Source organism: Mauremys mutica, chromosome 10 (assembly GCF_020497125.1).
Source record: "Mauremys mutica isolate MM-2020 ecotype Southern chromosome 10, ASM2049712v1, whole genome shotgun sequence".
Lineage (NCBI taxonomy): Eukaryota > Metazoa > Chordata > Testudines > Geoemydidae > Mauremys > Mauremys mutica.
In genome coordinates this window covers 37,467,088-37,493,933 of record NC_059081.1, presented here as the reverse complement: position 1 = coordinate 37,493,933, position 26,846 = coordinate 37,467,088, and the positions used below count along the sequence as shown (strand labels likewise).

The 26,846-nt window shown below is 44.7% G+C and overlaps 1 protein-coding gene across 1 annotated transcript in view; it reads right to left on the bottom strand.

Annotated features, from left to right (window-relative positions):
- Positions 1-26,846, bottom strand: part of LOC123378640 (collagen alpha-1(XXVIII) chain-like) — a 69,824-nt gene that overhangs the window by 25,718 nt on the left and 17,260 nt on the right. The window contains exons 11-18 of the mRNA XM_045032696.1: positions 19,807-19,875; positions 17,551-17,619; positions 15,174-15,242; positions 12,360-12,428; positions 11,615-11,683; positions 11,465-11,533; positions 7,255-7,323; positions 5,822-5,893 (exon numbers count right to left, since the gene is read on the bottom strand). Of these exons, the coding sequence (XP_044888631.1) occupies positions 5,822-5,893; positions 7,255-7,323; positions 11,465-11,533; positions 11,615-11,683; positions 12,360-12,428; positions 15,174-15,242; positions 17,551-17,619; positions 19,807-19,875 (555 nt within the window). The remainder of the gene's footprint in view (positions 1-5,821; positions 5,894-7,254; positions 7,324-11,464; positions 11,534-11,614; positions 11,684-12,359; positions 12,429-15,173; positions 15,243-17,550; positions 17,620-19,806; positions 19,876-26,846) is intronic.

Here is a 26,846-nt window from a genome sequence, read left to right as displayed (position 1 = left end):
GGACCCCAGCCTCCGAACGCAGAGTGCCGGAGGCCACTGTCAGCAGGCCACCCCCATCACCGGGTGAGGCCCAGTTACCGCCTGATCCCGCAGAGCATCCACGGTCCGAGTCAGCTGCCCACCCCATAGAGGACCCACCTGCGGAGGCGGTGGTCCAAGGTCTGTCCTCGTCATCTTCACCAGACGAGGCGGTGGCGGGGGCTTCTACGGCAGACCCTCCACCTATTGACTTGCGGGCCCACCAGGACCTTCTTCGCAGGGTGGCGAAGGCTATCGACCTCCCGGTAGTGGAGGTCACTGAGGACGAGGACCCGGTGACAAATGTAATTGGAGTTGAGGCTCCAGTGCGGGTGGCCTTGCCATTCATCCGCACTATTCAGTACCACGGGGTACGAGTACTTATACACCCATCCTGCACCAGACTCGCTCGTGGTCCAGTCGGTCAACGACAGGGAGAGGCATGGTCAGCCAGCCCCAGCGCCGAAGTCCAGGGAAGCGAGGCGCATGGATCTGTTGGGCCGAAAGGTCTATTCGGCAGGGGATCTCCAGCTCCGAATCGCCAACCAAATGGCCCTCCTCGCCAGATACACCTTTGACATCTTGGTGTCCCTGGTGAAATTTGCAGAGCTGATCCCATCAGCCTCGCGCCAAGAGTTCACGGCCCTCCTGGAAGAGGGCAAGAAGTCCTCCAGGTCCTCCATCCAGGCCGCTCTGGACTCCGCGGACTCAGGTGCTAGAACCCTGGCCTCAGGAGTAACCATGAGGCGCATCTCCTGGTTGCAGTCCTCCACATTGCCACCGGAGGTGCAATACACCTTGCAGGACCTACCCTTCGACACTCAGGGTCTGTTTTCTGAAAAGACGGATTCCAGAATTCAGACCCTGAAGGACGGTCGCATAGCCATTCGCACTCTGGGTATGCACACACCGGCTACCCAGCGAAGGTCCTTTTGGCAGCAACCCTACCGGCCATTTAACCAGCCTAGGTCACGACCCTACAATAGCAGGCGTCCCGGCCTGAATTGCCGTAGACTGTCGGGCAACAGGTGCAACCAGAACCAGGCGCCTTCCAAGGCCCCTCAAGGGCCCAAACAGGCCTTTTGATGGGACGCCTGAGGACGGCCCATCAGTCTCTGTACCGGATCCTTCCCGTTTATTTTGCAACCGCCTTTCCCACTTTCTCCCGGCGTGGTCCCAAATAACATCGGACAGCTGGGTGCTTCGTACAATCCAGTCTGGTTACCGCCTTCAATTTGTTTCGCCCCCTCCTTCCCACCCGCCTGCCCTGTCCCTGTTCAGGGACCCTTCTCACGAGCAATTCCTCCTACAAGAGGTCGAGACTCTGTTGAGCTTGGGTGCCATAGAGGAGGTGCCTCACGACATGCGGGGCAGGGGATTCTATTCCCGATATTTTCTCATCCCCAAGGCGAAAGGCGGTCTTCGACCCATATTGGACCTCCGGGAGCTCAACACGTATGTGCTCAAGCTCAAGTTTCGCATGGTCACCGTGGGGACCATCATTCCCTCCCTGGATCTGGGAGACTGGTTTGCCGCCCTCGATATGAAGGACGCGTACTTCCATATCGCGATTTACCCTCCCCATCGACGCTACCTGCGTTTTGTGGTCAACGGTGCGCACTACCAGTTTGCGGTGCTACCCTTCGGCCTGTCCACCGCGCCGAGGGTCTTCACCAAATGCATGGCAGTAGTTGCTGCAGCCCTCCGCCGTCGTCGCATTCATGTATACCCATATCTCGACGACTGGCTGGTTCGCGGGACATCCCGACAGCTGGTAAAGGACCAGATGTCAGAGATACTATCCCTGTTTCGGTCCCTTGGCCTTCTCATCAATGCCGAGAAGTCCACTCTAGCTCCATCACAGCGGGTGGAGTTCATAGGAGCGGTCCTCGACTCCACTTTGGCCAGGGCCTGCCTCCCACGCTCTCAGCACCAGACGATGGTATCCATCATCCAGGATCTTCTCACCTTTCCCACGACAACGGTTCGGTCCTGCCTGCGCCTCCTGGGCCACATGGCGTCCTGTACGTTCGTCACGGCGTACGCGAGGCTCCGCCTTTGCCCCTTTCAATCTTGGCTGGCGTCGGTATACCGCCCGCACCGCGACTCAATAGACATGGTGGTCACCGTCACAAAGCCGACACTCGCTTCGCTCAGCTGGTGGCTGAACCCAGAGGTCGTGTGTGCTGGAGTCCCGTTCCGTCCTCCTCGCCCATCCGTCACCCTGACCACGGATGCCTCGGCGTTGGGATGGGGGGCTCACCTGGGCGACCTTCACACCCAGGGTCTCTGGTCCTCCCAAGAGCTCGCTCTCCACATCAATGTCCGGAAGCTGCGAGCGATCTGCCTAGCGTGTCACACCTTCCGCGCCCATCTGCAAGGCCGCTGCGTGGCAGTCTTCATGGACAACACGACGGCAATGTTCTACGTGAACAAGCAGGGCGGAGCCCGCTCCTCCCTCCTCTGCACGGAAGCGAGGCTCCTGTAGAACTTCTGCGGGACCCACTCCATTCACCTGGAAGCTTCATTTCTTCCAGGAGTGCAGAACACGCTGGCCGACCATCTCAGCAGGTCGTTCCTCTCACACGAGTGGTCTCTTCGTCCGGATGTGGTACACACAATTTTCCGGAGGTGGGGGTTTCCCCAAATAGACCTGTTTGCCTCCAAGGAGAACAGGAAGTGCCATCTGTTTTGCTCATACCAGGGTCGCTCCCCAGGCTCCCTGTCGGACGCATTCCTCTGCTCCTGGATGGATCACCTCCTCTACGCCTTCCCTCCGTTCCCGCTCGTACACCCAGTGCTACTGAAGCTTCGGAGGGACAGGGCCCACGTCATACTTGTCGCTCCGGCCTGTCCGAGGCAGCACTGGTACACCCTGCTGCTCGAGCTCTCCGTTTGGGATCCCATGCCCCTCCCATTATGGCCGGACCTCATCACGCAGGACTTCGGCAGGCTCTGTCACCCGAACCTACAGTCCCTCTATCTTACAGCTTGGTACCTGCATGGCTGACCAACGCAGAGAGGGACTGTTCGGCGGCAGTGCACCAAGTCCTGCTAGAGAGCAGAAAGCCTTCCACTCGCTCCACCTACCTTGCGAAATGGAAGCGTTTCGCGCTCTGGTGTGATCAACGAGGCCTCAATCCCTTCGTAGTCCCTATCCCTACCATCCTGGACTACCTCTGGTACCTTAAGGAGCAAGGTCTTGCGGTCTCCTCCTTGAAGGTGCACCTGGCAGCCGTGTCCGCCTTTCGGCCATCCATAGAAGGTCGTTCCATCTTCGCTAACCAGATGGTTTCCCACTTCCTTAAAGGCCTGGACCGCTGGTACCCGCCGGTGCGGCGTCCTACTCCGACCTGGGATTTAAACCTCGTTCTGGCCAAGCTGATGGGACCGCCCTTTGAGCCCCTGGACACGTGCTCTCTACTCTATCTCTCCTGGAAGACAGCCTTCCTCGTCGCAATTACATCGGCAAGGCGAGTCTCTGAGCTCCGTGCCCTAACGGTTAGTCCACCATACACCGTATTCCATGCAGACAAGGTGCAGCTTCGTCCACACCCAGCCTTCCTCCCTAAGGTGGTGTCGGCCTTTCACCTTAATCAGGAGATCTTCCTTCCGGTCTTCTTCCCGAAGCCGCACGCCTCACCTCGTGAGCAACAGCTTCACACCCTGGACGTCCGCAGGGCCCTCGCTTTTTATATCGAGCGGACAAAGCCCTTCCGGCGTTCGACCCAGCTGTTTGTAGCGGTTGCCGATCGCATGAAAGGCGAGCCGGTCTCCTCGCAGCGGATTTCCTCCTGGGTGACGGCATGTATCCGGACATGCTACGAGCTTGCTCGCGTGCCATCATGTCGCCTGACCGCTCACTCGACGAGAGCGCATGCCTCGTCGGCCGCCTTCCTAGCCCATGTCCCCATCCAGGACATTTGTAGAGCGGCCACCTGGTCTTCTGTCCACACCTTCGCTTCCCACTACGCGTTGGTGCAGCAATCCAGAGACGATGCAGCCTTCGGCTCCGCAGTCTTACACTCTGCCACGTCTCACTCCGACCCCACCGCCTAGGTAAGGCTTGGGAATCACCTGACTGGAATGCATAGGAGCAATCACTTGAAGAAGAAAAGACGGTTACTCACCGTAGTAACTGTTGTTCTTCGAGATGTGTTGCTCCTATCCATTCCAGACCCGCCCTCCTTCCCCACTGTCGGAGTAGCCGGCAAGAAGGAACTGAGGAGCGGACGGGCCGGCTGGGGTATACATCCAGCGCCATAGCGGCGCCACTCCAGGGGGCGCCCAGCCGGCCCGCCGGAGTTGCTAGGGTAAAAATGTTCCGAAGAGCCGTGCACGCGCGGCGTGCACACCTGACTGGAATGGATAGGAGCAACACATCTCGAAGAACAACAGTTACTACGGTGAGTAACCGTCTTTTCTTATATCAAATTCTGATATAATTGGCAACATGGGAAGCCCTGTTAATAATTGTGGACCTGTGATGGGGTCTTCACTTCACATCAGCCCTGATGGGGTTAAGATGGCTCAGAAGGGGCCAATTAACCATGTAGACTGCACCTGGGGAAGAGACAGGGCCTGATAAAGGCTAACTGATGATGAAGCCCAGCTGGGCAGGGGAGGCTGAGCTTGTATAAAGCCAGGAAGTTTGGAGCAGAAGGGGGCTGTTACAGTTGAGGCTAATAATATGTCAGGGCAGGGATAGGCCTAATGAAGTATTTTAATTTAGAGCGCTATCTGGCCATTGTGGTTTAAATGGAAATTTTTTTTGAATAAATAGACCCAGTGATGGACTATATGGGTTCTGTAGGGCGAACGAAACAATTGATGACCTTTTATAGGTATTTAAGGTCTTTGATAAAGAAAGGGAGAAACTTTGAGGAATTTGAACATTTTAAGGTAACAAAAATTACATTGTTATTTAGTAAAAACATTGGGGGAAATGGGGCATTATTAAAAGGCACAGTTACATTACCTGAAAGACACAGAGCAGAGAGAGAGACTATAAATGGCTAAGTAACGAGGAACTGTAGTTGGTGGCAAGTATAAACTATTCAATAAAGTCTGCTTCGCCATACAAAAGAGGAAAAAGAAGGGGGCTGCAGGGAGATGGTCTGCAGTCATTCTTTGGAAAGGATGAAACCCAGCAGGGACCATAAGCCCTGGGGTCTGGACCCTGAACTGACGGTGACCTAGAGGGTTTTGGGTAAGAAAGGCTTGAGCAAGACTAGGTTGAAGGCGGTCCAGAGAAATAGCAACAGTGTCTGGGATTGAGCAGACTGGTTGCTAGGCTTTGGGTCACTGGGCTGAAACCTGGCATAGTGGGTGGGCCCGTGTTCGTGTACCAGCCACTGGAAAAGTGACATAGGCTTAAAATTGGGACGGAGGACTTCCTGGGACAGTGTACAGATTGTTGGTCCAGAGAGACTTTGGTACCCCGGAAGGGGAGGACTGGACAGTGACCTGGACGGAAGGCTGAGTCACAAAGAAGGAGCACCCTGAGTCCACAGAGAGATAGAAACCATACTCCATGGTGTGAGCAATCAAACGACGGGACACCAGACTGGGTGAGAGCTAATCTCCTTATTCAGTGGTGAGTGTACCCCATTACAGAACCTCATTGAGACTTTTCAGCGTACATGTGGAAAGTGCTCATCCCTTCCTCAGCAATGTCAATCCCTTTGTCCCAGACTCCATGGATGGCTGTCTGCTGGACCAGGGTATCAGTATGAGGGATGGGGCAGGCAGTATGTGAGCTGAGAGAGGAAGAGGAAAGCTGAGGACAAAGAAACACACAAACTTTTTGTCCTGGGGCTCCATCTTCCCCTGGAAGACCAGGCAGACCTGCCAGTCCTGAAGAGCCTGGCTCACCCTGAAATAAATAATGGAGATAAATAAAAACATGTCCATATCTTAAATGTAACTATAGTACCATTATCTCTTATAATCAGGGAAACCTCTTTTTTTTTAAAAAGGCTCCTAATTTTTTTTGCAAGAAAAACCTTTAGGCATATGAGATCTAACCTTGCAGTCCTGTACAGAGAACTTCTCTGAATTCCAGACACGTACGGAAGGAAGGATCAGGAAATACTGTACTAGCTGATTATTAAGAGCATACATTGTATATTAAGGATAAATTATGTAATGAATGTTAGTTATTAATTCTTCATAATTATATTCAATTTACTTTTATTTAAAAAGTCACTATCCTATTATTTTAACTAATAAAAGTGACAGTATTTTAAGTAAATACTAGCACTGAGTTTAATATGATATGATGAGCCCAGTCTTCAGCTAATATAAATCAGCATAGTTCCACTGAGTCAACTGAGCGAGGCCAATTTACACCACCTAAGAATCTGAGCTGATATATTAGGATTCAGATTAAATGTGGTAATTTTGGATTCAGATAAACCTTTGTAAATAAAAAAAAAACCCTAGTTATATATTTTGTATTCATTTGTCCATCAATGACTGATTTTGATCTCACATAGTTTTAGACTGACAGTCACAATCTGATTGCTGCTTCATCTGTGTGTCACAGGGAAAGTCTTCTTAGTGTATGCGCAAGTGCCTCAGGTGGCACATGATCAGGATTCATCACCGAATTTGGTCTGCTGGATGGATCATTAGCTTCCTCAGCTTGGGCTGGGTACTGATGGGGAGTGTGACATGAACACTGATCCATGCCCCCCACAGGGGATATAAGTTGTGCCAACCCTTTTTGCTGACATAACTTACTTCCCCGTCTGTGCCAGTTTTGATTTATTGGCTGGTGAGCTGTGGGCAGAGCCAAGGTTCTGCCCAATCACTCCCCATCCACTTTTCTTAGAGGGAGAGTAACAGCCCATGGCTACTGCACTCCCCGTGCTGCTCAGGGTCGGCTGATGTGGCTAGCCTGTGCTGGGCACTAAGGTAGCTCCTATGCCCCCTTACTCTTGTGCACAGTGGTTGTGCAGCCAGGCTGAATGAGGCCTAAACACCACTCAAGCCTAAGTATTGGCTATGCATCTGGATTGTTTCAGCCCTATGGAATTTGTCTGCAAGCATATAGTGCTAATAACATTTTAAAACATACATTTTTGGATGCCGTTAAAAGTTAGTGGCCAAAGTTTTTAAAAATAGGAGCTTAAAGTTTAGCTTTTAAGTCCATGTTTTAGTTCCTACAGGTGGGATTTTCAAAAGTGCCTAAGTAATTTAGGAGAAGGAAAGAGCTCTTTATTAACAGCATACCTTTGAACCAGGTTCCCCAGGACCTCTTTCTCCTGGAGCTCCAGTTTCTCCTGGCAAGCCTTGTTCTCCCTTAAACAGAAAATGTTTTTGAAGAGCTTTTAGCACCAGAAAGATAAGACTACATTTTCTTGGCAGATTACATTTACAGAAAGAGCATTCAGCTTAATAAAAATGCATTATATGAGGTCCTAAATTTTTAAAATTTTGACCTAAAGGGACTTGTCACTGGTCTCGATGAATGCTGTTAATGTATGAATAATGTAGCAGACATTTTGAGAGCACATCTCGCTTTCAAATACACTTTACTTTTGTCTCTTTATATCATGAGTAGAACATATCCCTGCTTTTAATCATTCCAAATGTGTGAGGAGCTCTCTGCTGTTCCCTAGTTACTTTTCTTTACCTGATAGAGATTGCTAAACCTGTTATAACCATATCAAACGCCTAATGATGTGAAAGGATTCAGAATTGGAACCCTGAAGGGGTTAATGTGGGTCTGAGAGCCAATTAACATACCTGGCAGTACCTGTAAAAGAGAGAGGGTCAGGCTTAACTGATAATGAAGTCTGGCTGATGGCGATTATAAAGCCAGGAAATTTGTAGCAGAAAGCAGCTGTAAACACCAACCTGAAAGAAGACTGAGAGTGGTACTAAAACTGTGCAGTAGTATATGAGGAAAAGGTGAGGAGCCAATAGACTGGAAGCATGTGGTTATTGTTCCAGTAAGGAAACCAGGAAAGCTGTGATCCAGACCTGATGCATGCAGTCTAACCACCCTTACATCACGTTTGAAATGGTAAAAATGATAACTGAGAGAATGGTTTCATTCTTTGAGAGAAACAGACTCCTAGGTAGCAAGCAGAGTGAGTTTAGGACGGGAAGGCGCCCAACTGACCATACTGTAAGGACAGAAACAGAAGAATAAAAAGGTAAAAGAACTAAAGAATTTATAATCACTTTTCTGGATATTGAAAAAAACTTATGATATAGAAGGAGGGTTAATTTCATAAAGTGGCTACCATGGGTATAAAAGGAAGAATGTATAGGTATAGAAGGGATTTCTTAAGTAAAAGAACTATGCAGGTTAGAGTAGGGAAAACCTACTCCAGTATATATACACTTACACATGGCACTTCACAGGAGAGTGTCATCAGTCCTACTTTATTCAACATCTTGGTAAATGATCTTCCAAAAGAGATGAGTGTAGGAATAGGCATCACTTTATTTGCTGACTACTGTGCCATATGGCTAAAACCAGAAACCATAAAATAGCTGCTTAAGAGTAAATGAAGCACCAATGAAGTATGTAAAATGGGAAAATGTGGGATTTTAAATTCTCAATTGATAAAACTAAGGGAATACTATTCACAAAAAGGAAAGTTTAAAAAGATTATAAATTGTATCTACAATGGACAGCAAATAAGTATAGTTAAAAGCTTTCAAATTTGTAGGTGTAGTATTTGATAGCAAGCTCAATTGGAAGGATCATATTGACATTAGAGATAAATGTAAAGGCAGATTCAAATGACTTAGAAGTATTTCTGGAACCTCCTGTGTTGCAGATAAGAAAGCAGTGGTAATGCTATTCAGAACGCTAATAAGACAAATTATTGAGTATGGGTGCCAGGTTTTCAGTTTGGCATCAAAAACAAATTTGAGAAAGCTTGACTTCAGTCTAAGCTCAGGTGTTGCAAATTGCATGTGGTGTCTTCATCACAATGCTGGTATGTACTGCAGATAGCTGTTGGTGAAATGCCTATTACTTTAAAAATGAAGCTTTTGGATTTAACCTTTTTGGTTAAAGTCACTGGACATGTAGAAGATGGAAATACCCAGCTAATATATGATGAATGCTAGGAATTAAGTGGTCAACGTGTAGGGCAAAAATGCCTCATGTAAGTAGGGTTAAAGCATGGACAAATGATCTTAGTGAAAAGAAAGACTAAAAAGAGATTAATCTATCGCTTTGGGAAAATGCATAATAATTGGAAAATTATACTTCTTAAGATAGATATGGAATTGTATAATAAAATTAAGAGAAAAGGAGTGTTAAATGTGCAAGATATGGCATATCAATATGGTTTCTGATAAGTGGGATGCTACCGCCGTATGTATACTCATGGTGCCAAAAAACAGGAAGAGTGGGAACAACATTCTTCATTCCTTCGTTTAAGAAAGCTGTGAGGCTATCAAATTTTGTAGATGTTTTGACAGCCGAACAGGTATGGATAATGCTGGCATTAAATTGGGTATAGAGGTGTGCCAGCTGCCATAGTCATCCTGTCTGATCCGTTATCAAGACTACTGGTGATCAGAAACAGCACTTCAGATTTCAGAAATGATATATTTAATGAAACATTACTGTTAACAGAATTCATGTAGTTGGGTGTAATCATAATAATAGCATGGATTCCAGGGCATGTAGGCCAGTGGGCAATGAGCTGGCAGACCAAGTGGCAAAAAATGCTGTCAAACATGAGCAATCTGATTTAGAGATCCCTTTAAGTAAACTGGAGTTTAGAAAGCTAATTAAAAATGACTCAGAGGAATGGCAAGAAATATGGGCAAAAGAAATGAAGGGAAAAAGATTCTGTGAAATGTGCCCAAGATTTGAAAATGCTGATATACTCCAAGGCCTTGAGAGAGAATGTGAAGTGGGTCTAGTTAGAATTTTAACTGGCCATTGTGGCTTAAATATTAATTTGTTTGTTAGATGCAAACATAAAGATGGATTATGTTGGCCATGCAAGGTCTAGTAAACAGTTGATCATCTCCTTTAGGAGTATAGAGCATACCATTGAAAGGGGGTATTATATGAAAAACATAGAGGCCTTGAAGTATCAACATTTACACTGCAACATCTAGTAAAAGCATCAGAAAAATGGGTCCCCATAAAAAAATTGCAATTATTTTAGAATACTGGGAAAGGTGAAAGACTTTAATTCAAGAATTAATCTATAGCGTCCTGAGCTTGGTGGTCATAGACTCAGCAAGTGAGTCTGCCGCACTATAAAACATAAGCAGAAGAAAAAGAAATGGCTGCGGGGAGATAGTCTGTGATCACTCTCTGATGAATAGAAAAGGTAGGAAGCAATCCAGAGAGACAGCAAGCAGTCTGAGGGAGTAGATCTTGGCTGCCCGCCACAGGGTTCCTGGGCTGGAACCGAGAGTAGAGGAAGGGTCTAGTTCCCTCTACCAGCTATCAAGGAAGGTTGAAACTCCCCAAGGTAAGGTGTATAAGGACCTCAGAGCCCAGAGATAGACAGAATACCTGTTGTGAAGGCACTGGACTATAGCTAGGTTGGACTCTGTTACCCTGGAAGGGATGGACTAAAACATGACCTGAGGGCTGAGCTGTGGGAAGAGAGACCACTGCAGAGATGGAGTGACCAGTGGTAGGGGGTACCATATAGGTATGCTGCCACTATGCCACACCTGGCCATGAGGAGGTGCTTCTGTGGTGAGTGAACCCCTTCACAGGCCCATATTTCTTGCTCATATTGATATTTCTTTTCAGAAAGCCCCTTTAAATCTCCTGTCCCAAAAGCTTTCATGGTGACCTCTTTCACCAGCAATTCCATCTCTTGGATGAACTCTTCTGGACTTTAATTTTGACACCTAAGAATTTGATCCTAATTAAACCTTGTGCTGCTTTCTAACATTTCTAAATGCACAACATTAGATGAAATATAGGGAGAAGCAACCAGCACAAGCAACAAGAACAGAAGGCAGTCTGTAAGACAATGACATGCTGCTCTGGAAGGGGTGCAATGCAGTCAGGAAGAGGGATACTGCTGCGTGAGGCCTGGTGCGATGTTCAGTCAAGCATAAAATATTCTTCTGGAGAGATTGGAAGAGATCAAAAGCGCCTGCAGCCTATGTAAGGAAGTGCAAGTATGAAGTAGAGAACCCCAGTCTCTGGCATATAGAGTCCCAAAAGGTTCTTTGATAGCAGCAGGCCATAGAAAGAAACTAGGCACATAGCATTTGTGTGGGTTTAGCAAGGCCTTGTAATGGGTTAGGAGTCCAAATTTCCTACAATAATATTAATATAGAAAAGTAATAACTTATTGTAGCTGAATCAGTGTACCTATTTACTTTCAATACTTTATTAAGAATCATCATAAAATTAAGCCATTTCTTATATGTGACATTTAATGCTAAAACAAGAAATTTCTGTTGTACCTCTTACATCAGTGAATTTCCTTACCTTTGATCCAGGTAGCCCTTGTCCAGGTGGCCCTCTTGGACCAGGCGGTCCTTTTGGGCCTTCTATCCCCTGAAAAGATTTAAAAATTAATCTTTAAAATTAAAATATTCTCCCAATATTACAGAAATGCTTTAAAAATGAAAATCTCACCTTTTCTCCTTGAATCCCAATGCCAGATAACCCAATAGGCCCAGGTAAACCAGGTGGGCCAATTTCACCCTGTTGAACAAAGTACAATTGCTTAACTTCGTAAAGATATGGAAACAATTTGGGTCAGATCCTCAGCTGGTGTACACTGGCATAGCTCCTCTGAAGTCAATGGAGTTACTTCAATATACACTAGCTGAGGCTCTGATCCTACACCTTCCACATTTCTTCTTCTTCCGCTTGTGTTTTATAGTGCGGCAGACTCACTTGCTGAGTCTATGATCACCAAGCCCTGAAATCTGTCACTGGAGATTGTTAAGGGATGGTCTAGATGGTGCTTGGCCCTGCCATGAGTGCAGGGGACTGAACTTGATGACCTCTCGAGGTCCCTTCCACTCCTATTATTCTATGATTCTAAAGAATCCATTTATACATCTTTGCACATGCTGGTCAGCTGCTGTAAATGACTGTTAGTCTCTTCCCCCCCACCCTCAATTCCAGATCTTAACTTTCCCACAGAATCAATCACTTTTTGTTCTGTCTCACATTTTACTAAGAAGAAATCTTAGAATTGGTTGGGGCAGTTTATTGGCTATAAATCTCAGCACAAAATAAGTATTGTGCGGCTCCTATTGTAGATACCAAATTCTTTATTTTGCTTCATTACATCTTTTGTAGCTAATATCAACACCCACTGCATTCAGATTCCTTTGTAATTTGTTAACTGCCTGACATATTTACTGCTCACCTTTTCACCTTTTATGCCAGGCCCTGGCTGTCCACGAGGTCCTTTTGGACCATCAAAACCACGCTCTCCCTATATGAAAAAAATTACATGATGTTAACTTCAGCAATCCATTGTTATTTACTCTCTTCCGTACAAATCAGAGAGACTAGTGGTAGCATAATGATGGAAATCAAAACAAGAACAAGAAGGCAGTGCCTGAATTTCTTTGTTTCTTGGTGTACCAAAGAGGTCTTCTTTTCAGATGAGAACACTTGTCAGTTTGAGACTGATCACAAAAGAGAAACGAACAAGCTTCTCTTTACCCTTCTTTCCATTTCAAGCACATTAGGCTTAATCCTGCTTCCATTCAAATCAATGGTTTAAATGTCAGCAGGGCTAAGCGTCATGACCTGCTCAGGGATGGATTCTGCTCATTTGCTCATGTGAGTAGTCTTGGTGAAATAAGGTAAGCAGGATTTGACCTTTGTTGTTTTGCCTGAATAAGGATTTCAGCACTGAGTCCACATTGTGTCATTGTTTCAATTTAATAATTTGAGAGTAGGAAATGGCTTTCTCAGTATGGCAGCCAAGCATTAGTGATGGAAATGGGAGGTGATAAGAAATAGACAAGGGGTATTAGTGAAAAAGGGTTTGTCATACACACAAGGAATTTTTTAAAGAACTACAAAAGGAGGTCTTAAGGAAAATGCAACTTAATAAGGAGAAAAAGATTGAATTTCCTTCTATTTCTATTACTAAAACATATAGGAGAAGCACTCAGCTGGTGCAAATTATCATAGTTCTACATAGTGAAGTCAACAGAATTAAAGACCTTCCCCCACTAATCAAATTTCTCATTTTAGTTTTCCTTACTTTTTTGAAATTTCCTACTTAAAATAGCATTCCTTTCCCCTACTACTGTAGGACATCTGCATACGTTTTCCTCTGACCAAAGTCTAATCTTTTAACAAACAAGCTTTCTTAGAAGAAGCAATTGTATAGTTTATTTTAGATTTACAAATCAACTTCTAAAATACATGATTTAATGTCAGAGACCTGACATACTTGGCAACAGGACTGGAGATTATACAATAATATAGAATCTGTTGATACATGTTTGGCTTTATTTCAAATTGGCTGTAAAATATAGTGCATTTTTGTAGGCACAGGAGTGCTAATAACCCTGCTGTCCTGGCCAAATTCCAGTTTGGTTAAAATACATTCATTCTGCTTATCTAAATTCTCTCTGTAACTTCAGTTAGATGCATTCTTCACTTCCTTAATCTTTTGTGCAGTGTTGCTTGGCACTGTTAAATAGTGGCTGTATTTCAGTAGTGGTGAAGTGATTTCTGTCTGTGTTTTCTTAAAAACATTTTAGTCTTTGCTATGTAAAGGTAAATGATCAACATTAACAACATCAGAGAACTTTTACAATTCTTCCTGAAATATATATCGGAAATTGCGATGAATTTAAGTAAAAATGATTATTCTGATAGCAACAGCCAAAATCAAACCCAGCTATTGCAGTATTGGGCTAAACAAAATGCAAGAGAGTTTGAGTTGAGGGAAACCCAATATTAGCATTTGTGGACATACCTGCAAAATGATTTTTCACCACTCCCCCAAACATAACTGACATCTAACTACCATGATCATCACTAACTATGCCCAGGGTCACCTTGGAGATTTTGAGGGGAGTTAGTTCTTTGGGATATACCTCAACCTTACCTGACTCATTTCACATTTTTAAAAACTGTGGGACAGGGGAACTCTTTAGGCCCTCTGCCTGCACTCCGGAGAAGTCCAGCTGCTCCTGCTCGGGGCTAGGCATGGCTGTCAACACTTTTTTTTAAAGTTCTGCAAGGGACAATTGTTCAAGCACGTTAGGAGTTTGGGAGTCATGAAGTCCCCAACCACTGGAAGTTTTAAGTTAATTCTGGTGACTTTTAGCATTTGTAGAGAATTTATACATAATAACTACATAATCATTACAGTTTACCCAGGAGGTATTTAAGATTCAGTCTCCATTTATAAAATGGGGATAATAAAGCAGAAAGTTACATAGAAGGCCACAGAGGGAGTCAGTTTCAGGACAGGGCTAGAATGTGGGAGTCCCTTGTGAGTCCCATGCCTAGACTGCTGAATCTTTCATGCTATTTAGTTGTCTGTTGTTGTAGCCAAAGATCACACTGGCTTGTCAGCCTAGGAGCTGGCTCAGCTTCAGGCCAACATCTGGAAGAGAGCTAGCAATGTTTCTAGTGCTGTCCCCTCATCAATGAGCTACCATATCTGAATGCCAACAACAGTAGCCTGGGAGGTATTGCCCTCAGCTGATTTGGGGTTCTCCACAAACTCAGGGACCTGTGGCCAAGATTTTAATTAACCCTAAATGCCAGCCCTGGATGAAGGTAAAGGTTTAAAGTATAAAGATTTAGGAAAAATCAATGACAAGTTTCCACTCTAGGGATCACTTTAGATTAGTTTGTTTTCAAGACTATATTCCAAGGTAAGGTTATATATTCCAAGAGGCTATTTTAAAATTAAAGCTCCAATTCTTTCCCCTTTTAAGGTCCCTCAAAGCAGGAGGGAGAGGCCACAGGCTGTGGAGGGCACAAAGGGCAGCTCTGATTAGAGGTAACATTCTGAGCCACTGGTTTCAGTGAATTTGTACTAGTTTAACTGAGCGGCCTATTTGCCCCAGAGGGTTAATTTGCAGGCTAATCTGACTAGCTAATTTTTTTGCCATAGGTCTGATCCTGTAAGCATTGAAGTGAAAGTGGGTCACTGGTTTAAATGGGATCAGGATCGGGCCTTATATACTCTCTGTTACGGTACCTTTGGTCCTGGAAGCCCTTCACCTGGTGAACCTCTTTCTCCTTGAATCCCTTGAGGTCCTTGAGGCCCCTGTTAAAATAAATTTAAAACAGCCTAGAAAATATATCAACTATTCAAACTGATAACAGAGCAATAAGTCTTGCTGTTGGTCTTTAAACATCTCTTTGAATTGGTACATAGTTATAACCTGTTCAAAATAATAAGGTAACGTGATAGTCACAATAAATCAACAAAGAAAGCATTCTGGCCTGCAGCTATGACATGTTACATAGGATTATCTTAGTGGCTTACTTATGAGTCATTGAAAATTCCTTCTCTTTACTCGTCTTCTTAATTCTTCCCTCCCCATTTTTTTGGTTCATTTTGGAAATTATTATTAAGGCTTATTAACATTTGAGCATAATATACTATGCAGAGAGAATCAGATTAAAGGCCACACAAAATAATGTGCAAGAAGGTTTACGTGAAGAGAGCTATGACTCTGTGGTATGAACAAAACAACAGCATACTTGCTGGTGGGAGCATAGTCTAGTAAATATGAGTGGGCAAAGATTTGTGCTAAAGACAGGTCCAGAATCTTCATATATTAGCCCCGTTATACAGTGGCTCCCTGTGTCTGCCTCTCAACTTTATTCTGGGAAAGTGGCAGGCACAGAATGACAGATTTCAGAACGTCAGTAAAGTAGAATCCATAAAAGCTAACTGTGGTTGGAGGGGGTCCTGTGTACAGCTTCAGAACTATACTTAATTTTAGGTGCAGAAAATCCTACTGCCTTCAATAATAAAAAGGAAACTCCTCTTCAAACAGTTGTGTGTTTCAATTTTGTAATTTTTTTTCGGGTTTCCAAAAAAATTGACCAGAATTATGATTTGCCAGAAGAGTTTACAGTTTATAGAGGACTGGAGACAGTTTATTGTTAAATAATTATTGTAAAGCAAGTAGGCCTGCCAAAGAAAGGAGGAACCCTCAAAAGATTGAGGGCCTTGATTCTGCTGTGCCTCCAGTGTGGCATTCCCAGTGAGAACTTTGAGCATGGAGCATGAATCTGGCCCTGAGACAAATATTGAGCAGAGAGTTCTATTATTGCTTTGCCAGGAATCCAATGTATAGGTCAAAGCATTGTTGTCATAATCTGCTTCCAAGTCCTCTTCTATGTACTAGGATACCCTGAGTGACGTCTGTCCTATACCTAGTGCATTGTATGTCTCCTGGTGCACTGGTGCAGCTATGGTGGCTGGCATATGGGGGTACAGCCAAGTCTCTGTCCATTCACCACCTCTTCTCATCCACATGCTCAGAATAGGGGATGTATGACCTCCACAGAGGCTGCTCTTTCCCATGTAGCTACCTGCAGTATGGGTAACTAGCACAGGTGATGAAGGGAGCATCTTCGTACCTTTACTGATCAACTGTCACTAGTGTATAATTTATTAAAGCTCCTTACCCTGTGGATTCAGAACCCTTCAGCAAGAAGCACTCATTCTTTTGCATGAATTTCTTTTCAAGCTGGGCTGAGGTCAGTCTATTTCTCATCAAATACAGCTCTCTCATTTTAAAGAGAAAATGTTGTATGAAATAATTCTTACAAACTTCTGCCTGTCCAGGGGGGAAAAGCTATTTCTGAATAATCCTGGACTATATTCTCCTTATGGTTACAGTGGTACAACCTCATTGAACTGAAGAGAATTTAGCCCAGAGTACATTGAACAGCTTACTAAACCATACTGATTTGGAAAAGGGATTGGTTCTATTCTGAAAAGTGACTCTGTAAAAATGGTAAAGTGGGCCCCAGGTTTGCCTCAAGTGTACTCAATTTACAAGTAAAAAGACATATAGAGGGAAGGGCAGGATTCCTCACTGACAACCCTACAAACCCAGTCATGCATGGGTTTTTTCCTCATCAGTCATTGATTTTGCTGACCAAATTATGATTTTTAGGGAAACCTATGCAACCTGAATGCCTTATGGGGATTACACAGATGCACTTGTTTGGAATGATCCACAAAAAGGAACAGAACCCAGATACCTCTCTTTTAGCTGTGCAGGCTCTGCAACGTTAAGAGGAGTGAAAAGCAGTAAAACCTTAAATCAGCAGATATGTCTTTGAAAACATGCAGGAGCAGATTTTTTTTTTCCAAGTATGAAGATGCCATTTTTCATAGTTACTTCATGGAGTAGAAGCACAGTTTAAGATAAGGAATTCGAGATAGGTTCTTCAAACAACCAAGGGTGATGAAAGTCAAAGACAATTTCATGTGTATAAGAGAGAACTAGTCTAAAGATGAAAAGAGTTGGCATAATTTAGCATGCAAGTACTTGCTAACATATGGGCCTTCAGAGGGCTTCCCTCTCTCAGCTCTCAAACACAGAACATACCGGTAGTCCTGGCTCACCAGCTCCAGGTGGGCCAACAGGGCCTGGTCTTCCTGTCAAGCCAATGTCACCCTTCCAACAAAGACATATTTTAAAAAGCTTGTTTTTTATGTATTGGTATTTGCATTTGCACAATATATAAACACTTTTCAATCAGGCATCCTTTGTTTGGGTGTTTAATCTACCTGAATATAAGTGAGGCAAATCCTAATTTTCTCACCTCCCTGGCAACACATAAGACCCAGTAGATACATCAATAGCTTGCTTATAACCATGGCTTATAACTATGGATATGCGTTTGTTATGGTAAAATTGGGCAAAATTCATGGAACGCTCATGGTAAAAATGTACAAAATCAGGCTATGATCACAGTGGGGCTGAAGCTGAAGCCCAAGCACTGCTGCAGGAGATTGAAGCTGAAGAATTTGTGGACATGTTAAAGTCATGGAATCTGTGACCTCCATGATCAAATCGTACCCTTACTTATAACCATCTACCAGATCTTATTCTGACGTGCTTATAACCATCTCTAACATATCTAGCTGACAGCCAGACACCCACTTAAGGTTTCTGGATCCCAGCAGTCATCGCTCTTGGGCAGAGACCTGTGTCTATCTCCCTCCTGACTGGCATTTTAAGGCTGCACAGCTCCCTGCCTTACACTGCAATATCCCCAGTTGTCTAGGGCCAGTGCCTGTGCTTTGCTTACTCTCTGTGGGCTAAGACCAGTGTATTACTAGCAGTTGCAAGTTACCACCCATTGCTTTCTAAGCAAGCACCTTTATTCTTAAGGTAAAACATTACAGAGAGAACATAATAAAAAAACCAATAAAAGTTCCTACGCAGATTCTAAAAGCTTACCAGAGGTCACCCATCAACCTTATGGGGCCCTGGTTAGTCAAACTCTTTCCAACCCTTCTGCAAAGGCTGGGGCTCTTGGACAGAAGGCCCTGTCTGTTTTCTGTATCAGAACGAAGGCCCGTGTCAGTTCAAGCTCATCCTTATCAAACATCCTTCCTTTGTCCTCTAGTCTCTGGAAAACCCAGTCTGAATCAGTATATGCAAACCACTCCAGAAGGTGGTACCTCTTTAGAGTTGTGATTAAGGTGAAACACAAACTAAATCTTTCACTGATTTTTAGTACCTGGAGGAGCTGTGGTAGCCCTCCCCCATGGAGCAGAATACAATCCTACATAAACCATTCATAGACTTAGTACAATATGGTCCCCAAAGATATTACATGTGATTGCAATATCTGCCACAGCATTGCTTTGCTTTTATTTTAGAAAAAATGTTTTTCCTCATATAAACTCCATTTTCAAACATGTTTTTGAAACTGAAGCTTGAAATTAAATTTGGACCATGATTCAGACCTCCATGTATGCATAAGACACAGCATGCACTATGAGTTTTTTGGTAAGTCTGTGTTTGATATTAATATTTTTAAATTATGATTTTTGATGATAGATAATTGATAAAATAACTGAATGGAGAGTCCTTGTGAACTTTAACTCAGCAGAATTTCAGCAGCTGAGAAACTACAATGTTTGCTCTAGAAAGAGATGGTGATAGCAATCCCAGTACAGTATAAACCAGATACAGCCCTTATTCAGAAGGCTAACATCTTGTTTACAGTAAGCTTGTATTCTTTGTGCCAACTATCTGGACCACCAAGTGTGTTCAGAACAGAATATTATTTTGTTTGTCTCTATACTCAATTAGTCATGTACTCCCTGGTTTTATTTCTACCAATACTATAAAGTGGTGGTTGGTTTTTGTGGTTGTTTTAATCCAGGGGTAGGCAACCTATGGCACGCATGCCGAAGGCGGCACACAAGCTGATTTTCAGTGGCACTCACACTGCCCGGGTCCTGGCCATCGGTCCAGGGAGTTCTGCATTTTAATTTAATTTTAAGTGAAGCTTCTTAAACATTTTAAAAACCTTATTTACTTTACATATAACAATAGTTTAGTTGTAATATTATAGACTTACAGAAAGAGACCTTCTAAAAACATTAAAATGTATTACTGGCATGCGAAACCTTAGAGTGAATAAATGAAGACTCAGCACACCGCTTCTGAAAGGTTGCCAACCCCCGTTTTAATCTATGAACACTTTGAATAACTTGGCAGGTATCACAATCTTAACTTTTATTGTATTTAATCCAATGATATATGAAAGATGTATATATTCAGCTGCTGTTGCTTTTGTTCTTTTACAAAGGTACGCACAGTATACCGTATGACTAGCATTTTTACCTTTGGGCCAGGCAATCCTATTCCAGTTTCTCCAGTCAATCCAGGTGGCCCAGGGAGGCCTCTTTCACCCTTTTCAAAAAATAAAAAGGAAACAATTTTGCTTTAAAAACATTTTAAAGCTTTGTAGGTTTCTAGAAGAACCAGACTCATGCAATTTTTCTAAAAAGGACAAATTTTGAATATTAATCACAATGTTTTTTGTTTCTCCTGTTAGGAATTGCATATTTCAAACCACTGGTATTATATTACATTGTTGGTGGCCTAATCCACTGCCTTCTCCCCAGGCCCTTTTAAGTCATTCTGTGTAAAAAGCTAGCTATTTCCTGCCCTGGTGGTGCAAGCCCTGGCAGCTAGATTCAGGTACATGGGTCAAAATGGGATTGCAAAAGGCATTAGAAAAAAACAGAATGGTAATGAAATAGATTAGATTACCTGGGTCTTGAGCTGGTCATTCTTTCTCACAGGAGTCAAGCCACTGAATTCAATGGGATTTTACATGATTCAGGCTTATTCATGTAGGTAAGGGTATGCAGGTTTAGCCCTAAGAGCTCTTTCTTGTTTCTAACATTTATGATTCAGTGACACTGTGGTAGCTTTAATTCTGAATCTTCTTGTTTGTATTACCTCTGTGCCTCAGTCTGTTATTTTAAAGAGTGCTGAGTACTTCTGGTAATAAAAGCCAGAATTTAGCATTTTGGATTTATATAGCGAAAAGGAAAACTTGGTCCACAAAACGTTAGCATTAGAAAAGGGATGAAACACTAGGAGAAAGAGCTTTCATGAGCTACAAGTGAGCTGTAGCTCACGAAAGCTCATGCTTAAATAAATTTGTTAGTCTTTAAGGTGCCACAAGTACTCCTGTTTTTTTTGCGGATACAGACTAACACGGCTGCTACTCTGAAACTAGGAGAAAGAGGGCACTTTCCCACATCCGACGAAGTGGGTATTCACCCACGAAAGCTCATGCTGCAAAACGTCTGTTAGCCTATAAGGTGCCACAGGATTCTTTGCTGCTTTTACAAATCCAGACTAACACGGCTACCCCTCTGATACTTTCCCAGTATTGTTTGTGGATTATACTCAGAAACCCTGTATACCCACAAGTTTCAAACGTAAAAGTTAGTTAATTAAATGACTGAACCTTGGAATTCAGAGGTCTGATCCAAAGCCCACTGAGCTATATGGAAAGGCACTTACTGGCTTCAGTTGGCTTTGGATCAGGTCCATAGAACTTAACGCTCAAGGCCAGATTTTGAAAAAATATTTAGGCGCTTAACTCCCACTGATAACCTGCTTATTTTTATACTTGTCTTCAAGCCTATGTTTAAGGACTTTATCTTGCTCCTATTGCTGTCAATGGCAAAAACTCCCATTGACTTAAATGGTGACAATGTAACCCCTAACTGCAGTATTGGTAGCTCTGCAGAAGACTGGAGTCCTAGACACACAGAAACTGCTCTACTGGATCAGACCTGTGGTCCATCTGGTCCATCCTGAGGTTCTGTGTCCCCTGGCCCCTGCCATTGACAGCAATAGGAGCAAGATAAAGTCCTTAAACATAGGTTTGAAGACAAGTTGTATGTTGTAGCACAGAGTCGTACTGGTGAACTGGTGGAGAGGACCCAATAAATAACACATTAGTGTCAGAAACTTAAAAGCATCCATCCTGATTGTGGTGGTCCAAAGGGAAGAGCAGGGAATTTGTGATATTACCTGTCATAGGTTTATTCCCCACTTTGAACTTTAGCATTCACAAGATGGGGACCTGCATGGACTCCTCTAAACTAAATCCTAGTTTAGATCTGGTAAACGCTGCCACCAGCCAAGTTTTTCGTGTCTGGCACACTCCCTGTTCCCCCAAAACTTTCCCTGGGAACATAGATCCAAACTCCTTGAATCTCAACACAAAGGAGAATAAACCATTCCCTTCCATCTTCTTCCCCCCTCCCCTAGCCATTAGGAGAGACCAATACAGATTCAAACTTCTTGAATCAAAACAAAGAGGGATTCACTTTTCCCCCCTCCCCTTCCCCTGAAAATCCAAACAAGGGAAGAAATCAATCAAGTTCTAAAAAGAAAAGATTTTATTAAAGAAAGAAAAAAGTACACTATCTCTGTATCACCAAGATGGAAAATATACAGGGTCTAGCTATAAACCTGGAGAGCCTTCCCCCCCTTCTCAGAATAATCAAAGTAACAGCAAACAGAAATAAAGATATTTCTTCAGCAAACACACAATTGCAAATGTAGAAATCAATTATAAGACTAAACCGCCTTCTAATACTCACTAAACTGAACAGAAGAAAATACTTCAGGAAACCTTGGAGAACTTGAAGAATATGTCTGGCCTCTCTTAAATCCAAAGAGAGAACGGCAATCCAAACAAAGGACACAGACAAAGCCTTCCCTCCCCAGAGATTTGAAATTATCTTGTCCCTTGATTGGTCCTCTGGTCAGGTGTTCATCAGGTTACTGCTTGTTAACCCTTTACAGGTAAAAAAGACCTTAACCCTTAACTAACTGTCCTATGACATTACCCTAAAAGAGTTCCTTGAAAGGTCAAAAGACTGATAATGTAAAAATAGCACCTTCTTAGGCCTGGTCTACACTACAATTTTAGGTTGAATTTAGCAGCGTTACCTCGATTTAACCCTGCGCCCGTCCACGTGACAAAGCCCTTTTTTTCGACTTAAAGGGCTCTTAAAATCGATTTCTTTACTCCACCCCTGACGAGGGGATTAGCGCTGAAATCGGCCTTGCCGGGTTGAATTTGGGGTAGTGTGGATGCAATTTGATGGTATTGGCCTCCAGCAGCTATCCCAGAGTGCTCCATTGTGACCGCTCTGGACAGCGCTCTCAACTCAGATGCACTGGGCAGGTAGACAGGAAAAGTCCCACGAACTTCTGAATTTCATTTCTTGTTTGGCCAGAATGGCGAGCTGATCAGCACAGGTGACCATGCAGAGCTCATCAGCAGAGGTGACTGTGGAGTCCCAGAATCGCAAAAGAGCTCCAGCATGGACCGAATGGGAAGTACGGGATCTGATTGCTGTATGGGGAGACAAATCCATGCTAGCTGAACTCCGTTCCAATAAACGAAATGCCAAAACATTTGAAAAAATCTCCAAGGGCATGAAGGACAGAGGCTATAACAGGGACCCACAGCAGTGCCGTGTGAAAATTAAAGAGCTCAGGCAAGCCTACCAAAAAACCAGAGAGGCAAACGGCAGCTCTGGGTCACAGCCCCAAACATGCTGCTTCTATGATGAGCTGCATGCCATTCTAGGGGGTGCAGCCACCACTACCCCAACCCTGTGCTTTGACTCCGTCAATGGAGTAGAACGCAACATGGAAGTGGGTTTTGGGGACGAGAAAGATGATGATAGCTCATAGCAAGGAAGCGGAGAAACCGGTTTCCCCAACAGCCAGGATCTGTTTCTCACCGTGGACCTGGAGCCAATTACCCCACCAAACCCACCCAAGGTGGGCTTCCAGACCCTGAAGGCAGAGAAGGGACCTCTGGTGAGTGTACCTTTGTAAATATTATACATGGTTTAAAAGCAAGTGTGTTTAATGATTAATTTGCCCTGGCATTCATGGCCACTACAGCTACTGGAAAAGTTTGTTAACATGTCTGGGGATGGAGTTGAAATCCACCAGGGATATCTCCATAAAGCTCTCCTGGATGTACTCCCAAAGCCTTTGCAAAAGGTGTCTGGAGAGGGCAGCCTTATTCCGTCCTCCATGGTAGGACATTTTACCACGCTAGACCAGTAGCACGTAGTCAGGAATCATTGCAGCGTATGGTCCTGGTGTTTGCTGGCATTCAAACAACATCCATTCTTTATGTGTTATCCTCAGGAGAGTGATATCATTCATGGTCACCTGGTTGAAATAGGGTGGTTTTATTAAGCGGACATTCAGAGGTGCCCGTTCCTGCTGGGCTGTTTGCCTGTGGCTGAACAGAAATGTTCCCCGCTGTTAGCCATGCGATGGGGGGAGGGGTGAAGCCATCATCCCAGAGAATTGGGTGTGTGTGGGGAGTTAGTTGGGTTTGTGCTGCATGTTAACCTGGAAATCGCAGCCCCTCCTTTTAAATTGCCAACCCATTTTAAATGGCCAACCCAATGGCTGCTTGGTATGGGAAATGAGGGAGCTGCTGTTTGAAACCATTCCCACGTGTTATGAAGGTTAAAGAAGCCAAAAAACTGTGGCTTACCATGGCTGCCTGCAAGCCGAATTCGGTTGCCTGGCCCTGTGTGAGTGATCTTTCACACCAAACTGGCATAACCTCAATAAGAGGCAAAATGTGACCTTGTAACGAAAGCACATGTGCTATGTAATGTTAACAGCAAGGTTTACCGTGAAAGAGTGTACCCATTGTTCTATAAAATGTGTCTTTTTAACTACAACTCTCCCTTTTTTTTTTCCTCCACGAGCTGCATATGTTTCTCCTTCGCAGAGGCTAGCGAAGATTAGAAGGTGAAAAAAACGCACTTCGGATTAAATGTTCTCTGAGTTCATGCTGTCCTCCCACACTGACAGAGCACAGCAGAATGCATGGAGGCAGACAATGTCAGAGTGCAAGAAAGCACAATATGAATGCGAGGAGAGGTGGCAGGCTGAAGAGAGTAAGTGGCAGGCTGAAGATGATCGGTGGTGTCATCTTGCTGTCAGAAGGCAGAAGTCAATGCTCAGGTAGCTGGAGAATCAAACTCATATGCTCCAGCGTATGGTTGATCTGCAGGAAAGGCAAAAGGAGCACAGACCGCTGCTACAGCCCCTGTATAACCAACCACCCTCCTCCCCAAGTTCCACAGCCTCCTCACCCAGACACCCAAGAACACGGTGGAGGGGCCTCTGGCCACCCAGCCACTCCACCCCAGAGGATTGCCCAAGCAACAGAAGGCTGGCATTCAATAAGTTTTAAAGTTTTAAAGTGCAGTGTGGCCTTGTCCTTCCTTCCTCCCCCACCCCTCCCGGGCTACCTTGGCAGTTATTCCCCTATTTGTGTGATGAATTAATAAAGAATGCATGAATGTGAAGGAACCAATGACTTTATTGCCTCTGCAAGCAGTGCATGAAGGGGGAGGGGAGGGTGGTTAGTTTACAGGGAAGTAGACTGAACCAAGGGGGGAGGGGTTCATCAAGGAGAAACAAACAGAACTTTCACACTGTAGCCTGGCCAGTCATGAAACTGGTTTTCAAAGCTTCTCTGATGCACAGTGCGCCCTCCTGTACTCTTCTAACCGCCCTGGTGTGTGGCTGCGCATAATCAGCAGCCAGGTGATTTGCCTCAATCTCCCACCCCACCATAAATGTCTCCCCCTTACTCTCACAGATATTGTGGAGCGCACAGCAAGCAGTAATAACAATGGGAATATTGGTTTCGCTGAGGTCTATCCAAGTCAGTAAACTGCGCCAGCGAGCTTTTAAATGTCCAAATGCACATTCTACCACCATTCTGCACTTGCTCAGCCTATAGTTGAACAGCTCCTGACTCCTGTCCTGGCTGCCTGTGTATGGCTTCATGAGCCATGGCATTAAGGGGTAGGCTGGGTCCCCAAGGATAACTATAGGCATTTCAACCTCCCCAACGGTTATTTTCTGGTCTGGGAAGAAAGTCCCTTCCTGCAGCTTTTGAAACAGACCAGAGTTCCAGAAGATGTGAGCATCATGTACCTTTCCCGGCCATCCCACGTTGATGTTGGTGAAACGTCCCTTGTGATCCACCAGTGCTTGCAGCAGCGTTGAAAAGTACCCCTTTCGGTTTATGTACTCGCTGGCTTGGTGTTCCGGTGCCAAGATAGGGATATGGGTTCCGTCTATCGTGCCACCACAGTTAGGGAATCTGATTGCAGGAAAGCCATCCACTATGGCCTGCACATTTCCCAGAGTCACTACTCTTGATATCAGCAGCTCTTTGATTGCGTTGGCTATTTGGATCACAACAGCCCCCACAGTAGATTTGCACACTCCAAACTGATGCCCGACTGACCGGTAGCTCTCTGGCGTTGCAAGCTTCCACCGGGCTATCGCCACTTGCTTCTCAACTGTGAGGGCTGCTCTCATCTTGGAATCCTGGTGCTTCAAGGCAGGGGAAAGCAAGTCACAAAGTTCCATGAAAGTGCTGGTGTCTGGCTGCGCATAATCAGCAGCCAGGTGATTTGCCTCAATCTCCCACCCCACCATAAACGTTTCCTCCTTACTCTCACAGATATTGTGAAGCGCACAGCAAGCAGTAATAACAATGGGTATATTGGTTTCACTGAGGTCTATCCAAGTCAGAAAGTTTCGCAGCCATTGGGAATCATCTCAGACCTGCAACACTATGCGGTCTCACCAGTCTGTGCTTGTTTCCCAGGCCCCAAATCGGCATTTCACGCTATGAACCTGCCCAATTAACACCATGATGTGCACATTGCCGGGGGCCGTACTTTGTGAGAAGTCTATGTCCATGTCCTCATCACTCTCGTCACCGCGCTGCCGTTGCCTCCTCGCCTGGTTTCGCTTTTGCAGGTTCTGGTTCTGCATATCCTGCTAGATAATGCGTGTGGTGTTTACAGTGCTCATAATTGCCACGGTGATCTGAGCGGGCTCCATGTTCCCAGTGCTATGGCGTCTGCACTGAAAACAGGCGCGAAACGATTGTCTGCCATTGCTCTGACGGAGGGAGGGGCGACTGACGACATGACTTACAAGGTTGGCTTACAGGGAATTAAAATCAACAAAGGGGGTGGCTTTGCATCAAGGAGAAACACAAACAACTGTCACACAGAATGGTCCCCTCGAGGATTGAATTTAAACCCTGGGTTTAGCAGGCCATTGATTTCATGGAGGAAGGGAGGGAGGGGGGAGCAAATGAATACAAAACAAATCTGGTCTATTTCTTGTTTTGATCCATTCCATCTATCTTATACATCTTAGGCTGGCAGCAGACGGTGCAGTACGATTGCTAGCCACTGTCATCTCCTGGCTGCTCACCAGAAAACGGTGCAGTACATCTGCCAGCAGGACTGAGTCTCCATGAGATGAAACTT